This window comes from Passer montanus, unplaced genomic scaffold (genome assembly GCF_014805655.1).
Source record: "Passer montanus isolate IOZ18808 unplaced genomic scaffold, ASM1480565v1 scaffold36, whole genome shotgun sequence".
Lineage (NCBI taxonomy): Eukaryota > Metazoa > Chordata > Aves > Passeriformes > Passeridae > Passer > Passer montanus.
Window position 1 is genome coordinate 676,806 of NW_024368374.1, and position 14,442 is coordinate 691,247.

Below are 14,442 nucleotides of genomic sequence, written 5' to 3' on the forward strand. Positions count from 1 at the left end.
TTATTTCCTTCATACAGCAGTAGAAAACAAAAAAAGGCAATTGTAGTGTAAATAGGGTGGAAAAAAGCCTATGACATTACTAAAGAAATAGAGAATCAAAAACAAAGCAAAGACTTACTTGGCTTTGGGGGAAAATGTCACAAGATAAACACTTAGACTGTACATTTTCATAATTTATTAAGGGAAAAACATCCTACAAAATAGAGAATAAAATTAAGACTTAGAGTTTAAAGTATTATCTTGACTTTATTTTTTTCCACAGAACAAATTATTAAGTGATTCAGGAAGGTCCTTTCAAAGTTTTTCAGTTGTTAGTATAATTTTACATTGTTTACAAGAAAAAACAAGCAGTTCTTACTTCTACAATAGCATTTCAGTGACTTTTTTTTTATTTGATTAAAATACTTTAAGTGACCCCAGCTACATTGAGGGAACTAGTGGAATACAGTATTGTAGTGTTACATACAGGACACTTATAAGAACTCTAGAATAGTGGAACCCAAAAGCAGTTTTATTATTAAAAATATCTATAAATTGCATACCTAGGACATATTTTTCAGGCACTAAGAAAAACAAGCAGTTCTAGTGTTCTTAAATGTATTTATATTGCTATTGTATGTGATTATTGAAAACAAAATCCCCACTACCTTTTTGGTTTACCTCATGTAAAACTCAGCTTTATCTTCTACTTCTAGCCATCAGAAAAATAAATAGCTGCATATAAGGTGTCAGACTGAAAACTTACAAGAACTCTGAACAAACTGGGTAATGGACAGTACACAATCAATAATTATACTTTTTTCATTAAGGTGGTAAGCACAATGTATTCTGAGAATATGAGGCAAAGTTGATTGACAGTTAAGACGAGAAAACAAAACAAAGGTATAAAGGTTGCCAAAAGCAGACCAGAAGCTGAGGTGCTTAAATAATATGCAATGTCATCAAAATAAGGTCTCCGTGGTACTTTGGCTGTTCTTTCAAGTGACTAGCCAAGCAATGTTTTGCTTTGCTTTTTTTTTCTTCCTCCCAGTGGTATACTTTCATCCGTTTGTATTTGTTTGACAAAAAATTAAATTCAACATGAGTACTAAAGAAACAGTACTGAAACAAACAATAAAGAATAACCAATTCTAAGACATAGGCTAAATTTATGCCTTGATAGAGTTCACTAAGTCTTCTCTCAGTATCAGCAACTCTTTCAAAAAGGAGTCTGAATTTCAGTACAGACAGTTAGAAAAGATGAAGAATAGTGTAATCACAGAATATACTAAATGGAAAGGACCAACAATAATCATCGAGTCCAACTCCTGGACCTGCAGAGGATATCCCAGGAATCACACCATGTGCATGAGTGCATTGTGCAAATACTTCTTGAACTCTGTCAGTCTTGGTGCTGTGACCACTTCCCTGGGGAGCCTGTTCTAGTGTTCTCTGGGTGTAAAATCTTTTCCGGATATCCTCCCCCGAATCATGCCATTCCAAGCCACTTCCTTGGGTCCTGTCACTGGTCACAAGAGTGAAGAGATAGGTACCTTCCCCTCATAAAGATGTTGAAGACCCCAACGAGGTCTGCCCTCAGTCTCCTCCTGGCTGGACAAACCAAATTACCTCAGCTGTTCCCCACATGGCTTCCCCTCAATGCCCTTCACCATGCTTGCTGTCCTCCTCCGGATGCTCTCAAATAGTTTAATGTCTTTCCTATATTGTGGTGTCCAAAACTTCCCCCAGCACTCAAGATGAGGCCACACCAGTGCAGAGCAGAGCAGGACAATCCCCTCCTTTGAGTGTTTGATGATGATGTATCTGATGCCCCCCAGGACACAGTTGGCCCTCCTGGCTGCCAGGGCACAGTGATGACTCAACTTGCCAGTGACAGGACCTCCAGGTCCCTTTCTGCAGCACTGCTTCCACCCTCTCCTTACCTAGTGTAAACACACAATCAGTGTTGCCCCATCCTGGGTGGCAAATCCAGCACTTGCCCTTCTTAAACGTCATACATTTGGTGAGTGCCCAGCTCTCTGATTTGTCTGGGTCTATCTAAAGAGCATCTCTACCCACGAAGGAGTCGACAGCTCCTCCCAATTTGGTGTTATTGGCAAACTTATTTCTTTGAGACCTATGTCTAAGTTGTATGTCTAAGTAAAAATGAAGATGTTGAAGAGCACAGGGCTGAGTATGAAGCCTGCAGAACCCCACTAGTGACCAGTCACCAAAACTCTGATGTCACCCTGTTCACTACAACTCTTTGCACCTGACCTAAAAGCCAGCTGCTCACATTCCACATAATGTGGACTGGACATTTTCTCCAGGAGGGTACTGTGAAAGACAGCATCAAAAGCTTTACTGAAATCCAAAAATATTTTATCAACTGGCTTTCCCAGGCCAGCTAGGTGGGCTAGCCTGTTATAGAAGGAAATCAGGTTTGACAAGCAGGACTTCCCCTACACAAAGCTGTGCTGCCTGTGACTGATGACTGCATTGTCCTCCAGGTGTTTTCCAATACCTCCCAGAATAACCGTTTCCATTATTTTACTAGGGACTGAAGTGAGACTGAAAGGTCTGTAGTTTTCAGGGTCCTCCTTGACTTTCTTCAAAACTGGGATAGCCCCAGCCACTTCCAGTCAGCTGGGACCTCTCCAGATTCCCAAGACCACTCAAAAATCATTGAGAGAGGTTTTGTGATTACATCAGCCAGTTCTTTGAGGATTCTTGGATTAAACCTATCAGGCTCCATAGATTTGTAGGGATCTAGCTGGACAAGCAGATCCCACACAATTCCAGACTCAACTGTGAGTTGATGATTCTAGCAGTCATGGTTCTCCAGCTCAGGGCACTGAGACACCCTTGGTCCATCACACAGGTTGGAGGCCAAGAATGCCTTAAACACGTCTGGCCTTGTCCCTGTCCCTGTTTGTAAGGTGACCATCCTCATCCTGTAATTAAATGATGCTATTTTTACACTGCCTATTGCCATTAATATATTTGAAAAAACCTTCTTTTTTATCGCCCCCCCACATTTCTGGCAGCTTCAATTGATTTTCAGCTGCATAAATTTTCTCCCTACAGTGGCAAGCAGCATCTCTGTATTCCTCCCATGCCACCTGACCCTGCTTCCACTGGCCATACACCTTCCTTTTTTTGCTATATTTCCAAGTGAAGATTGCTGTTCAGCCAAGCCAGCCTTCTGCCTCGCCTGCTTGACTTCTGACTTCTGGGAATTGCCTGCTCCACTGCACTTAGGATGTTTAAAAAGTGACCAGCACTGATGGACAAAAGCACCTGCAAAAGGGACTTTACTTAGCTATCTGGAAATTATCTGGAACAACTGAAATAAAAAATCAGCATAATATTTCCAGTAATACATGCTCCTTGGGCCAATAGCATTGATCAGTGAAAGAAAAGTAATCATTGAAGTCAGTTTAAAATCTATTTTGTTCTCTTGTAAATAGGAAATGCACCCAAGTTACTTGAATCTTAAGTCAAAGAACTAAGCAGCATTATAACTTTATTTTGCATTCATGCATGCTATCTAGACTTCTTTACAACAAGAACACTGAGACAAAGAAAAATGGCCAACAGTGTTCAGCTTAATAGACAAATCTGAGTGTCAATGGGTGATTAAGAACAGCAAATGCATAATGAGGATTATGCTTAGCGCCCAAAAATAAACAAGAGGTAGGTCCTAATCAACTATCTTCTGCAAATATCCTATAGCTGCAAGGAACTTTCAGCAACAAAAGAGTAATTTCTCAGAAAACAACTCATTAAAATGATGTTTACTGTGAAGATGTTGATTGGCATTTATCTTTTGTAACTGTAATGATCTGAAATTTCATTGTTTCAATTTATGTAATTCAACTAGGTTACCTTGAGAGAAAAAAGAACCTTGAGAAAGGTATTTTTCACTTTTGAATAGACTGAAAGTCCTTGGAAATTCTTCTTTTGTCTCCAGTAATAACAGAGAAAGACTCAGTGACTCAATCAGGACACAGCATGATGCCAGGACTGTGGTACTTACTGTCAGAATCACCCTTGTGTCAGCTTTAACAACCTAACTCTGAAATAAAGTAAGACAATCTGGGGGAACAAAAATGTGGTCCATTTCATTCCATTTCATCTTGTGGCTACATGACTGACAGTCCAACATGGGAGGAGAGGGATGAGGAAGAGCACATGATCAGACATAGGCAGAAGAGGGAAAATGACCACTTCACTACTAGGATCAGGTAGGAAATGGCACCTCACTACCAGGTTCAACTTAGTCTTAACACTAGGCCAAGTTCTTAGACTGTGAGAGCTAACATTCAGTGACTTAAAGTGAAATAAAAGCCACTCCTCAAAACTGCAATCAAATGAAGAAAAGTCTGATTATTAACCCAGAAAAAGGGTTAAAATAACACAATCATACAGTAAATAACTAGCATCTTACAGGTCAGCTAGAAGGACAAAAAGAAGGCAGGATAAAGGGTAAATACATACAAACAGCAATGCATCAGCTGGGAGGATTTTCAGGTATGTTTTTAAGTACAAAAAGGCCATCTCAGAGGCATCTGAGAACTACAGTCAATAATACATGTTAAAAGACCACTGGGAAACAGGAGTTGACTGTCCAGCCTCTGCAGCAGTAGTAACATGGTTCTATGACCCAAAAGTAAGAGCTTAAAATAAGCCCAGTCAACTCATCATTAAGGAATCAATATGCAGATGTATATTTTTTGTGCAGCCTTTTATAGTAAGAGTAAACAGCAAAGAATTGTGCATTCTTGATATTTTTTTTAATTGAAATGTATCTCTGCTTCCATGATATTCACTAATAAAGCCTTTAAAATTTCCAACTTCCATAAGGCTAATACATTCTAAACTTCATAAAACAGATTTTGATGCATACATGACCACTACAATATTTGGCAAAGAAGAAATCATTGAAACAAGAATAAAATCATGATACAAAATAAAGGGATACAGATGTGTATTTTTAGTCATACATACACATGTAGTGAAAAGCTTCAGAACATATGTTTTAAATGACTGTTTCCTAACCCTTACAGAACAACATACAATGTACATGAAATAAAACAAAAAATTGTGTTGAATAGAGTAAGTAACAAACTTTAAGAGAGAAAACATGCATAAAACTGTTTGGTTGACAGATCAATTATTCATTTTCAAATAATACAATTGAAATTTATTATACAGAAAGAATACCACATCATAATACATGTCTATCAGGTTTCATATAGACAAGTCAAATCAGAGATTTTGTGCGTGTACTTTGCAACTATTTTTCTACACATTCTTTGTATGAGTAGGCATTAATTAGTTAAGAGTTACATATTTTGTACAGACTATGTAGTTTATATTTTTTAATACAATTTGTTATCACATACCCATGTGTCTGCATGAACAGGCCTGATGTTGCTGAGAAGCACCTCTTCATAATTTCCATAATCACTGAATTTAACAACTGCAGTTGTCCCAGAAGAATGGAGAGCTTCAATTTCTGCCCGGTAGAACTTAAAAAGAGAAATTTTCAAAGGTCACAAAATACAACCAGAAATACCACAAATACTTAACAGCTTCCTTTTCACATATGTTTGTGTGTATGTGTGTGTGTATGTGTATATAAACTTAGTCTTAGTCAATATTACATTTTGTTTTAAATTTGTACCAGATATGAAACCAGGTATCTTAAAATTCCACATGGCAGACTCCAAGGACATGGCAGAATGTATTTAGAATACTCATAGAGAAGATAGGCAGCCTATTTAAGTAGACTGAGCATTTAAAAGATGTTTTCATCTCCCGGAGAGCAAAACAAACTCATCACTAGCACAAATGCTGCTGTATACAGAGAAATGCTACAGTAAGATGTTTACTTAAAATATACATCTGTAAGTGCTTATCAGCCATATAATGATATGGCTTGTATGTATGTACTTGTATACCTATCTTATCACACAATAGAACATGATAAAATATTATGAAAATATGATAAAACTGCCTCTTCATAGCCTGTTTTCTAAACACAAAACTAGGGGTTTTTACATTTATGCAAATATAGCTTTCTAAGGTATTCAATCACTTTTATCTGACTGAACACAAAAAAAATCATTGCCTCCTAACATGGTTAAGCTCAGTACTATATTTTATCATCACATTGCAGAATTGTCTTACAAGTGAGTGCCAGCATTTACTTAAACTATGAAGAAACCAATTACTGCCCAAAACACACCTTCTAATCTGCTGAATACGTAACAGTCTGGGATTATGTCATATGTATTTGTCTTGCAAGGTTTGTAATTTCAAAAATGTCAAGATCTCATTTCAGAGTAAGGCAAGTGCTCTGAAAATAGGAAACCATTCAGTAATATGCCATTATACTTCACACCAATCCATCCACTCAAGCTACATATCCCTATTTAAGGGAGTCAACTAACTATATGTTGCCACTGCCAAAAATCCTGCATGATAAACCATGGTTTTAGTTATACCAGCAAAAAACAGAAAAAAATCAAGTTATGCTGTCGAGCTAATACAGACCAAAAAACAAAAAAGGAAAATGCTTTTAATAAATATAATAAACATAACAAAAATTATTTAAAAGCAGAAAAGGTGTGAATAAAACATACTTAAAGAAAAATAAAACTTAGGGTAGTTCTCAGATTATCAGAAAGGGCCAAAACCCAAGGAAACTATCCATGAAGAGTGGTAGAGAACTCTTGAACAAATAACAAATGATAACAGGTGATAACAAATCAAAGAGAACAGTCTAAAACTTTCTTAGCAAAGGAGAAGAAAGCAAAATGTCCTGCTGCAGGAGAAATCTTATTAATGGGGGAAAGAGCTAAAAATACTTAAACTTATAAAAAAGCAGTAATACAAAACTATCATGAAGCATATTAATTTGTCCACAAATTCTTTAGCTAATAGCATATAAGTGCTAATCAAAATTAAGACTTTTGCTGTTTCTGTTCTATAATGATTGAAAGAAAACTGGCAGGTTTTTTACAGCCCCATTCTTGCAGACTTTATTCTTTCTTTGTGCTGCTAAAGGTTGTGTGCTGACTTGTTCCAGCAGAAGATATGACACCTCTACCATTATAGATATTCTAGACAGCACACAGGTTCTGTTTCTCAGCAAAGAATATGGGCACCTAGATCTACATTCATCCCTTCACATTTTTGGCACTTAAGTAAAATGCTTCAGTAAGGAGCTTAAGACATCCTAACCTCCATGTACATAAGAGAAACAAGGACTTGATTTAGGGACTTTAGAAGTTTTGTGCAGTGAACGTTAGTGACATAGGTCATAAAATAAAAACCAAAGCACGGAGCTAGGCAAGAAGCACACTGCACACCTATGAACAAAGACCATGTTTCTGTGGTAGTGTGATAAACATCTCCCACACATGCGTACACCAGAGGTACAATTTGAGATAGTTCTCATTTGGCAAAGGCATACCTTGTTGTCTTCCCAATAAAGAGCAAAACATTGATCCCCTGGTCTCCAACTTTTTCCATACTCCATGTGACTTGATGGTTCCAGTATTTTCTCTGGTTTGATGGGCCCAGTTCTCCTTTTGGGACCGGTGTTGTAATACAACATTTTATCATCAAAAGATGGGATCGCAGTGGATCCTGACGATTTGATAGGTCCTACTCGTCTTCCTTTCTGATGATGCTCAGTATCTCCATTTGGAACAGCACTAAAATTATCAGTCCTACTGGGATTTTGGTAATCATTATTGACACCAAAATGTTGCTCACGTTTTACCATAAAGGATTCACTATTTATTGTTCGTGCCTTCCTATCACAAAAATTTTCGGAATTGTGTGTTTGGTTTTCCCTTTTACCACGTTTCTGGTTATTGTTGTCTGTCACATCTTGAGCAGCAGAATTTTCCTTGAATTCTGAGAAAGACACTCCTTTTCCTACTCTGTTTTGCATGTTGTTATCCCTTTTTTTGAAAGTAATATCACTCTGGTGAGTGGTTATGGGATAACCCAAATCCTTTGACCTATCATTTCTAGGATAATGTCTGTCACTTTTATTTTTTTCATCTGTCCAGTGTTCTAAGGAGCTGTGCCTCTCAGGACCTCTGTTTCTTGGTAACCCACCACTTTCCAAAGCCTGCCTTGAATTCTGAAAATCCTTTTGAAAACGAGGGGGTTTCTCATTCCTTGGTTGTCTCATGTCATTGCGAGAAACGTGTCTTGAATGATTCTCTTTGATGCCATTCTGTTCTGCATTCATAACTTTGTGCTGTACTTGATGTGTTGGCTGAAATTGCAATTTTGGTTCTACAAAGAAAAAAATTATTTCAATTAACATATTTCACACAAATACATTTTATAAATACTGTTTCAGACTTTGATGAAGGAACAGTATTCTTCAGAATGTATGCACCTTTGTGACATGGAAACGGAATGGTACACACAGAGAATTTACCAGACACATCTGAACTGCAATTCCTAGTTATCTGAAAATATACACTACTCTGGGCTGTACTAAGAACCAAGCCCCTATGAGCAAGAGAAAAGCCCGGCATAAATTTCCAGGAGATTACTTGTTCCTCCCATTGGACATCAACAAACCACTTGAGTACGAGCCCTTTAAGACAGAAAAACAGAATTCCAAGGTGGAGAAAGGAGGAGAGAGGAAAATGAGGAGGAAAAGGGAATACTTCTAATCTGAATTGAAACTTTCTGTAAAAATACCTTGTTAACAGTTATTCGGGATAAAAGAGAAAGGGCAAGAATCAGAAGTGATAAAATGAGCAGAGCTGGTAAAATGTAGATAACAAAAACAGTAGCAAAGCCCAAGACTCTGGACACTCTGATCAATAAGCCGTAACAGGACTTTCTCAAGTGCCACCTTTAAGAGCTCTAACCAGAACTCTTAACTGATGAGAATAAATACAAGATTATCATGAATATAAGTAGAGAGTAAACATGCTATGGCCTGCTGGAGAGGAAGGGAGCTGTGACAAAATGTAGATAACAAAAATAGTAGCAAAGCCCAGGACTCTGGACACTGATCAGTAAGCCGTAACAGGACCTTCTCAAGCGCCACCTTTAAGAGCTTTAACCAGAACTCTTAACTGATGAGAATAAAGACAAGATTATCATTAATATAAATAGAGAGCAAACATGCTATGGCCTGCTGGAGAGGAAGGGAGCTGTGAATATCTGTGGAACTTCGTATGGAATTTGGAGCTTTTTAGGCAAACATGAAATTTTTAATGTGTTGTTTAGGTGAAGAGCAAAATTAGTAGGTTCCTGGTCAACACAGTCCTACGTGTTTTTAAACTGGCAAATTTGAGGTAGGATAAGCTGGTAACTGGGACAAGGAACAGTGAGAGAGACCATGAACACTGGAGAGACCATGGGTCTTAAAGGCTATCTACCAGGGATACCCCAGGTCTGGGCTCACACAGAGGCCAAAGCTATATAAAGTACATTCATGTAACCCTCCTACCAGCTCCAGGCTGTACCAGCCAACAAGCTGGAGCAGAGGTGAAGTGGGTACCACAGGTCAGGGGTCTCCTGGCCAGGACAAACTCACATGGGTGTGTGTGTTGGTGGCTGGGTATCGGATCTGCTAGCAGACTTTAACCTGATGGAAAAGGAAAATATAAACCCATTAAAGGGATTCATGTTTACATGAGAAATTTTGTGCCATGTGGGTGGCTGCAAAGGTGTCATTTTCTTGCTTGTGTCCATGAATCTGGTGTGTGCATGGGTGTGGTGGGACTGTGCAGTCAGGCTCTCACACATTCCCATGGAAAGGAATGTTACCACTAGAAACAATGAATGCTGATGCTTGACAGAAGATGTATCAACTCGCATAACTACATGCAAGATGGCAAGTTAAAACTAAAATGTAAATTTTACCTGGTTTATTTTTTTTATAAAAACCCTTTCAAGCATCACATGATTAGTAGTAGTAGTTCAGAGAAACCTGACAGAAAATGTATCAACTTGCATAACTACATGCAAGACAGCAAGTTAAAATTAAAATGCAAATATTACCTGGTTTATTTTTTTTTATAAAAACCCTTTCAAGCATCACATGAGTAGTAGTAGTTCAGAGAATTTCTATCAATTTAATTTACTAAATTTCCCAATAAGAATCTAGCTCAATTTTTACATATAACTTATAGAAGTCACACTCGCTTTACTAAAATGACCTGGTACTTCTGTTTTTTTTACATGGCATAAGCATACATAAGACTTAGACTGAACATGATCTTCGTAAAAATGCATCTTACTCTATAATATATTAGTTTGAAACCCATCACATTTTAATGCATTAATATGTAAATATACACTACTCAGAAAGAGTATAAATATGCATTTTCTTTTTTAAAATGTAAAGGTTACTTTAAATCTTGTATAATTAATTTTGTTTTGTTGGAATAACGCTTTTAAAGTTAGAAGTACCTCTTTATTTGTTCTTTACAAATGAGATATGAGAATACTGTTTTTCTTCACTTTATATCTGTAACTTTTCACTAAATAGCTTCATTACACTTTTCCACTGCTGTATAATACCAATCATACAGACTTCCTATCATCTAGAAAGATTTAACTTCCAAATTAATTAATTAACAGTCTTTGTTCACAACATTCTTAATTTATATCTCGTCTCTTCTTGTAGTAAAATGCTCAGGCTTCCACTCTTCATATGCCCAACCTAAGCTCTTAGGTCATTCCTAATGTCAATTACACATGAAATGGTTGAACAGTTTGATGACCCCTGAATGTTTAATCCCTTGTACACACCATTACAGAAAAATGTGTATAAAATTCTAACTTAACTCACTATACATTATCTTATTTAATATTCTGCGACATTAAATTAATTAATTAACTAATTAATAATTTTCCAACACAGAAATAACAGGAATGGGTTCATGACTAGGTTGTGAATGGTAATACTTTCCTAGGTTTGACTTAAACTCAAAATGTTTCCTCCTAAGGGCTGTCCTTTGCCCTTTTTCTAAATGAATAAACATCTCCTGAGCTCTGAACAGTTTGATGACCCTGGAATGTTTACTCCCTTGTACACACCATGTACAAAATGAAAAATGTGTATAAAATTCTAACTTAATTCACCATAGATTATCTTATTTAATATTCTGCAGCATTAGATTAATTAATTAATTAATAGTTTTCCAACACAAAAATAACAAGAATGGGTTCAGGACTAGATTGTGAATGGTAATACTTTCTTAGGTTTGCCTTAAACTCAAAATGTTTCCTCTTAAGGGCTGTCCTTTGCCCTTTTTCTAAATGAATAAACATCTCCTGAGCTGAGATGGGTAGTGACAGTACTTAGTACATACACAGTATCTATACAATACAAATACATTCAAAGCAGTTACAGTTTAGTTAAAGCCTTAAGGAAAAACCTAAACATAGTCACATTCTTCTATAATTCAAAAAAGTTTACTGAAATTTCTATTCAATTTCATAACATATAAGGAGTAATTTTAGCTATTGTCTACACAATAATGTGATCATAACATAAAAGCAACAAGCTGATTTGAAAATGTGTTGCATCTTTTCATTACAGTTTTTTGGTTTTTTTAGATAGCAGTGGAAAGTTAAAATAATACTACATATTAGACAGCTGGTAAAGTGACTAGAGAATTTCAAAACAGCATAAACAGTTATTTTTTCTAGATCTCTTTACTGTGACATATAAAGGCTGACATGAAACATCTGAGTTTTTTTAGTCTAAGCCTAAGGTATGCAAAATCCCATAAACTTATGTTTTCTACAGAGGTGCAATTCTTGTGCTAAAAGCTTCCCTGGGGACTGCATCATACACAACAGCTTTAAATAAGCAGGACACATTAACTGATTGATTGACATTCAAGCACAAGTCACTCGCAAATGGAAATTGCCAAGTAACAGTAAATGGTACTTTGTCAACAGTAGTCAACAAAAACAAGCCAGGAGATGAGAATAATACTGGCTCTTCGTGTATTTGTGCTGTCTGGTCTGATCACCAAAAAAAGGGATTCTAGAGTTTCTTTATGAGAAACAGGGATCAATAAAAGCATCAAGGGATCCCATTCACAAGTTGTCTACCACAACTGCTTCTACTTCCTGCCCCAACTCCAACAAATCATTAGCAACTGTTCCCAGAAAAGTAATGCCTCCTACAGGACTATAAAAAATATTAATTTGGCATTTAACAAGATGTAGTAAGCTACTCTCAAACAGTGGGATAGGTTTACCCAGTTGTCATTGTTGCAACCAAAGGTTTGGGAACATGGTCTGGAAAAAATACATTTAAAAATTAATGATAAGGTTCTTGTCATCTGCTCAGAAGTTTTGAGATGACAAGTAGCGTTTGTCAGTCTGGAACACTCACTCACTCACTCACTCATTTTGGCTTCTGTATGTTATGACGCAAGAGGACCCTACAGGACCAATCACATTTCCCTGATTACAAGGAACCAGCAGGACCTGCTGCACTTGGAAATCCCAGCCAACACAATTTACAAAGTACTGCTCAATACACAGTGGCATTTAAAGAGTACAACTTCCTGTGGTCCTCTCCTGTGGATTTTACCATGTTTAATAATGTGGCTAAATTCAACAACCATGGCCCTTCCCACACTGGTGGCAATGTTTTGGGTTTCTCCTCTCAGACTGACTAATACTTTTATGTAACTGTATGAAGTATATCTTTGAGACAGCTACCTCCAGGGCATGTTCTACCTTGTACTGGCCAAAAGACTTAACAATTAGAAGATAATTAGTGATACATTTGCACATACTTCATGTCGTGAAGCAAAATTCCCATTATCCAAGAGCTTTGTCAAGTTAAATAAATATCAATATTATTTTTTTCTAAAATGCTGCAACAGTGTTGAACAGGGACCTGAGTGCATGTTTCTGTTGAAACAAACCAATTACAAGCTGAGAAGAGTTATAATAAAGAAGTGAACAAAAAAATTCAAAACATTCTGCATTGTATTCACTACAAACTTTAACTGGATTAAAGGACTCAAACAAAAACTGGTAATTTATTATTCTTTAAAATGTATGAAATGTACTATATTTGTCCCTTTTACATTTAAAGGCAAAATAAAAGTACAAGCCTTGTAACATATCTCACCAATGCTAACATATGAATACAACACATAGAAGTGATTTTCTTGTTAGTCACAATTAGCTCTGACTGAAGTTCAATTTTTAGAAGAAAGGCTGAATAAGAAATGTAACTATTATTCAATTTGGAACTCGTGTCAATAGCATTCCATACTTGTTGAAAACATGGTTACTGCATGGCAGATTTCAAATGTTACAAATATCTTTTAACTCCAAAAAGTCAGAATCTTTTTTTCCCCTCCAAGTACTCCCACTCCCAGATATTCAAATAAATTGTGTGACCACAAAATGAAACAAATATTTTAATTACATTGTATTGCATTACCAATTTATTTTAAACCTTTAATTTATTTGGGACTAGATAAAGAATAATGTTCATTATTTATTAATACTATAGCCAGAGCACTTGGTATCATCTTATTCTCTCTGATAATCCCTGTGTTTACTTATTTAAGCTGACAAAGACAGATGAGTTGTTCCTCATAACAAAAGAAAGCAATAAGGAGATTAATGGAAAAAATCTTTTGTGTTCAGTAGCAGAAATTAACCAAGTGCAAGCATATGCAGCTAACTGAAAGCAATTTTGTCTGCTATTTGTGTTATCTCTTGCAGTCAGGAGGTTTCTCTTGCCAAAATTCAAACTACTTAATTTCAACACAGAAGCACTTTTGTAGGTACCACCAACTATTCACAGTAATAAATAAATAAATAAACCAACATGCAGTTTAAAGTCAAGGATATATTTGTTTTAATTCTTTGCATTTCATTTAAATAAACCATGTTTAAAGTATGCTGTGTTTTACAATTAAAGAGCTAGCCGATCATGGAGTCAGGTATTTACTACTTTTGATAGCTGTAATTACTTAAACCAATATTTCTTTAATGGAAAAGAGGAGACAAAGCCAAAAAATCACAAGATATCACTCATGGGGCAAAACACTACCATGTTTTCTTGTAACTAATAAGTACTTTAAAAAAAAAAATCAAACAACAAGAAACTTAATGTGCTGTCTTAACTTTTAAAAGGAATATAAGTACCTCCTAAATATACAAAGGAATTTCAACTCATAAATGTTTTTCTACTTGGTCTAAATGCAAGTACAAAAAATTACCAAAAAATTCAACAACAGTTCTGCAGCTCCTGTTCAGCAATAGCACCACCCAGCCATAAGTGAATTCAGAAATTCACCACACTGCTAGGGTTTCAGGTTTTAATTAGATAATTAAATAAAAGTAGATAAGAAAAACAAGGAGGGATGCACAAACCAAATCAATCTTTTGTGTACTTGAAAAGAGAAATAATTCCTTTTTTCA

At 36.2% G+C, this 14,442-nt stretch overlaps 1 protein-coding gene across 5 annotated transcripts in view; it reads right to left on the reverse strand.

The window, feature by feature from the left end:
* The window catches only part of TDRD3 (tudor domain containing 3), a 94,185-nt gene that overhangs the window by 17,455 nt on the left and 62,288 nt on the right, over nt 1-14,442 (reverse strand). For all 5 annotated transcript variants that reach the window (XM_039716589.1, XM_039716590.1, XM_039716591.1 and 2 more), the window contains exons 11-12: nt 7,463-8,301; nt 5,388-5,513 (exon numbers count right to left, since the gene is read on the reverse strand). In XM_039716589.1, the coding sequence (XP_039572523.1) occupies nt 5,388-5,513; nt 7,463-8,301 (965 nt within the window). The remainder of the gene's footprint in view (nt 1-5,387; nt 5,514-7,462; nt 8,302-14,442) is intronic.